The sequence below is a fragment of the Petaurus breviceps genome, unplaced genomic scaffold, assembly GCF_028583685.1.
Source record: "Petaurus breviceps papuanus isolate PSGF00001 unplaced genomic scaffold, PetGlider_PUasm1.0 156, whole genome shotgun sequence".
In the NCBI taxonomy this organism is placed as follows: Eukaryota; Metazoa; Chordata; class Mammalia; order Diprotodontia; family Petauridae; genus Petaurus; species Petaurus breviceps.
The window spans coordinates 12,954,832-12,959,223 of record NW_027185720.1 but is presented as its reverse complement, the minus strand read 5'-3'; the positions used below and the strand labels follow the sequence as shown (position 1 = coordinate 12,959,223).

General features: G+C 48.5%; 1 protein-coding gene across 1 annotated transcript; it reads left to right on the top strand.

The window, feature by feature from the left end:
* The first annotated feature begins 1,715 nt into the window (after positions 1-1,715).
* SSTR3 (somatostatin receptor 3) lies at positions 1,716-3,339 on the top strand. The gene has a single exon (XM_069082185.1). It carries the CDS (start codon positions 1,974-1,976, stop codon positions 3,216-3,218), a length of 1,245 nt encoding a protein of 414 aa, XP_068938286.1. The 5' UTR covers positions 1,716-1,973; the 3' UTR covers positions 3,219-3,339.
* The last annotated feature ends 1,053 nt before the right edge of the window (positions 3,340-4,392 follow it).

Below are 4,392 nucleotides of genomic sequence, written 5' to 3'. Positions count from 1 at the left end.
TTGTTATATAGGAGACCCTGTGTTTGGTCCTAGGGATACAAAATTTTATAACAGCCCTGCCCTCAGGGAGCTTCTATCAGACAGAAAACCTTTCTGAGTCCTTACTTTTCAAAGGTTACTTTCATTTCCCTCTCTTAGAACTCAGAAATCAGAGTAAAAGAAACCAAATGAGTTGGTGACCAGGGAGGGAAAGCAGTTTCTCTGAGGTTACTCTGAAGACAGGGGAGATTTGGAGAGAGAAGAAGACTATTTCGTTTTCCTTTACCTGCATAAAGAAAGATGCATCTTCCAAGATCCTTCCTTCTAACCCTAAAGTTAGCCCTAGGACTAACTAACTAGGAAGGACAAGGTGGAGCCAAGAAGAAAGAAAACATGAAGGGTTGAAATCCAGTCGTCATGTCCTGTCTCATGTCAGAGAAACCATGGTTTCCTGCTCTCAGTATCACCCAGCTACTGACCAACCTTCTCACTAGCCCTGTGGTAGAGGGGAGTCAAAGAACATGGGTGCAGATCCTACCTGACACTTACTACATAGGTGATCTTGGAAATGTCATTTATCTTTTTCTTAGCCTCATTTTTCTCATCTGTAACAATGAGAGGGTTGAACTGGTTGACTTGAGGTCTCTTAAAGATCTAGAAGTTACAGAGAAGAATCCCTTCAAGCAAAAGACTGGATAGTCACTTGTCAATGATGCCACATAGAGGATTATGGGTTAGGTTCATTGATCTCTGGGAGCCTTCCAACTCTGAGATTATGTAATTGACTGATTGTGTGTGTGTTGGGTCGTGGAGATGGGAAAAAGGCAGTGAGGGAAACTGGATCTTAACTCCATAACCGGGGTCACTAGAACCCCAGGTGAGCATTTCACTATTCTAGACCCAAGATGCCAGGAGATGACACCCCATGTTGGGAGCTCCGAGGGCAAAGGCAGACAAGGGACACATGCGTCCCAGATCCTAGGTCTCAACAAGGAGAAGCAGCATCATATGTTAGAAAGGATACTGAGCTGGTAGTCAGGAGAACAGGATTCCCATTGTAACTCTAAGTGACTTTAGGCAAGTTAATTCTCTCTGAGCCTCAGTTTTCCCCCGTCTATAAATTGAGTAGTTGTATCACATGATAGTTAAGATCTCTTTCAGTTCCAATATTTTGTGTACCAACATTCTATGTTTTAAGGTCTCTCCCAGCTCTGACATCTCATGTTCTAAGTTCTCTCTCACATTCTCAGTTCTAATGCCCTTGATGCTCTAGCCATCTATATTCTAAGTTTTCTCCCAGCTCTATCATTCTCAGTTTTAATGTCTCTGATAATCTTAGTTGTAAAATCTTTCCTTTTTTTTTTGCTTTTTTTTTGCCTTTTGTTTTTGGAGGGCAATTGAGGTTAAGTGACTTGCCCAAGGTCACATGGCTAGCTTTTGTGTTAAGTGTCTGAGACCGGATTTGAACTCAGTTCCTCCTGACTTGAGGGCCAGTGCTCTATTCACTGCTCCACCTAGCCACCCCATAAAATCTTTCCTTATTGTGATATAACACATTCAAGACCATTCTAAGATCTGACATTCCCAAGTTCTAAGGCTCTCAAAGCCGTTACCTCCCATGTTCTAAAATTTCTCCAAGCTCTTACATCTTTGGTTCTAATGTTCTCAGTGCTGTCAGGTTCCTTCCAGATCTGATACAGGGAAACCTGAGATAAACTGCTTCCCTCTCTCCATCCATCCCCTTGGATGTAAAGGACCTCCTTTTCTTCTTGTCATTCTTTTCTACTTTTCATTTTCTACCAAGGAGCAGGATGGGTTTGAGAGAATGACAGAGAGAAAGCTATTAGTTAGCAGAGGATATCATTTGTCACACATATATTAGATCACTCTGTGTCTTTTCTCCCCAGGATTGGAGTTCATTGTAGCCCTTGGAGGTGACCTCTGCTGACCACCATCTTTGCCCCTCTCTCACTTGACTGACCTCTCCACCCACTATGGACATCACCAGTTTTCCCTCTCCAGTGTCTGCATCCTCAGAACCAGAGAATGCCTCCCTCACCTGGCCAGAAGACCCTTACACAGGGAACCTGTCCACATCCCCAGCCAGCATGGGACTAGATGTGAGTGGTGTTCTGATTCCTCTGGTATACCTGGCCGTGTGTGTGGTGGGTCTGCTGGGCAATTCACTGGTGATCTATGTGGTACTTCGGCACACTGTGAGTCCATCGGTAACCAACGTCTACATTCTCAACCTGGCTCTGGCTGATGAACTCTTCATGCTGGGTCTGCCCTTCCTGGCTGCCCAGAACGCCCTCTCCTACTGGCCCTTTGGCTCCCTGATGTGTCGCCTGGTCATGGCCGTTGACAGTATCAACCAATTCACCAGCATCTTCTGCCTGACTGTCATGAGTGTGGACCGCTATCTGGCTGTGGTGCATCCAACCAGGTCATCCCGCTGGCGCACAGCCCCCGTGGCCCGAGCGGTGAGTGCTGCCGTGTGGGTGGCCTCAGCAGTCGTGGTGCTGCCCGTGGTGGTTTTCTCAGGAGTCCCACGTGGCATGAACACCTGCCACATCCAGTGGCCTGAGCCAGCTGCAGCCTGGCAGACCGGCTTCATTGTCTACACAGCGGCTCTGGGCTTCTTCGGGCCACTGCTCGTGATTTGCCTCTGCTACCTGCTCATTGTGGTCAAGGTCCGCTCGGCCAGCCGGCGGGTCCAGGTGACGTCATCCAAGCGTCGGCGGTCTGAGAGGCGGGTCACCCGCATGGTGGTGGTCGTGGTGGCACTTTTCGTGCTCTGCTGGCTGCCCTTCTATGTCCTGAACATTGTCAATGTGGTCTGTCCCCTGCCCGAGGAACCCTCCCTCTTTGGCGTCTACTTCCTGGTGGTTGTGCTGCCCTATGCCAACAGCTGTGCCAACCCCATCATCTATGGTTTCCTCTCCTACCGCTTCAAGCAGGGCTTCCGAAGGGTCTTGCTCCGGCCCTCCAGGAAGGTCCGAAATCAGGAGCCACCCACTGGGCCCCCTGACAAGACGGAGGAGGAAGAGGAAGAAGATGAGGAGGATGAAAGAGAAGCTAGGAAGGAGATGAATGGGCGTGTCAGTCAGATCAGCCAACCAGGCAACGCTGGGCAGGAGCTCCCACCCTGCAGACCCTGTGGCAGCGAACAGAGACCTCTCCCAGAGGAGCTGACTGGTGGGGAGAAAGCCAACACTTCGAAGACAAGCTATTTATAATCAATGGAACATGACTGGGCAGGGCAAAGGGAAATGAACTGGAGAGGGGATGAGAGGGAAGGGTTTTGGGGTGCCAACTGAGTGATTGGGGGGGCCCTAAGCATCCCTAAAATCCATCTCCACCATTAGGGAGGGGACTGGATGATGAGTGAAAAGATAGGGTTGGTAGAAGAAAGGAGATAGAAATTCCAGGTGCCCATGGCCAAGTCACTTATCTTCTGGGGCCCTCAGTCTCCTCATCTGCAAAGTGAGAAGTTTAGACAAAGGGACATCTAAGAGCCCTTTCAGGTCCAGACCGATTTTCCTATGGCCCTAAGTGGGAGCAGGATGGACTCAGGCTGACTAAGTGACCATAGGCTCTTTCCCAAGGAGCTGTCCCTCAAGTGTCTTGGGGAGAGGGGAGCTTGGGGATCTGGATGTTCCTGGATGATGAGCCTTTTCTTACACCAGTTGTGCGCAAGCCACATCTGGAATACTGTATCCAGTCCTGGGTGTCCCATTTTAGGAGAAACATTGACCAACGGTGTTGTGTCCAAAAGATGGTGGTCAAAATGGTGAGGGAACTGGACACCGTGTTCTATGAGAGTTGGTTGAAGTAAGTGGATCTGAATTTCTGCTTTGCCATTTTTAAACTTTGTGACCTTAGTCAAGTCACTAAAGTTCTCTGGGACTCAGTTTCCTCATCTGTAAAATGAGTAGGATGGATTAAATGACCTCTGAGGTCTTTTCCAGTCCTTAAACTATGGTTCTATTATGCTGTTACTTTATCTCTGGGACTCAATTTCTTTATCTGTAAAGCAATGGGGTTGGATTAAATTATCTTGGGGCCATTCAGCTCTAAATCCGATGAAAGTTTTCTTCAAATACCTAAAGAGCTGTTGTGTTGGAGTAGTGGCAGATGTGTCCTACCCGGCCTGGAGAGCAGAACTAGAAGCACAGCTCTACAGAAGAAGCTTCTTAACCATTAGAGCTGGCCATGGAGTAGATAGGCTGCCTCAAGAAGACCCCTTCCTCTTCACTGGAGGTCTTCCAGCAGAGGCCAGGTGACCCCTCATTGGGGATGTTGTATAAGGGATTTCTGCTCAGGTATGAGTTGGACCAGATGGCCACTGAGGTCCCTGCCAACTCTGACATTTTTTAACCCTTGGACCAACATCCCCACCACTCTCCAGCT

Excerpts from the sequence above, each read along its gene's own strand:
- SSTR3 (XM_069082185.1), top strand. The coding sequence starts at position 1,974 with ATGGACATCACCAGTTTTCCCTCTCCAGTGTCTGCATCCTCAGAACCA.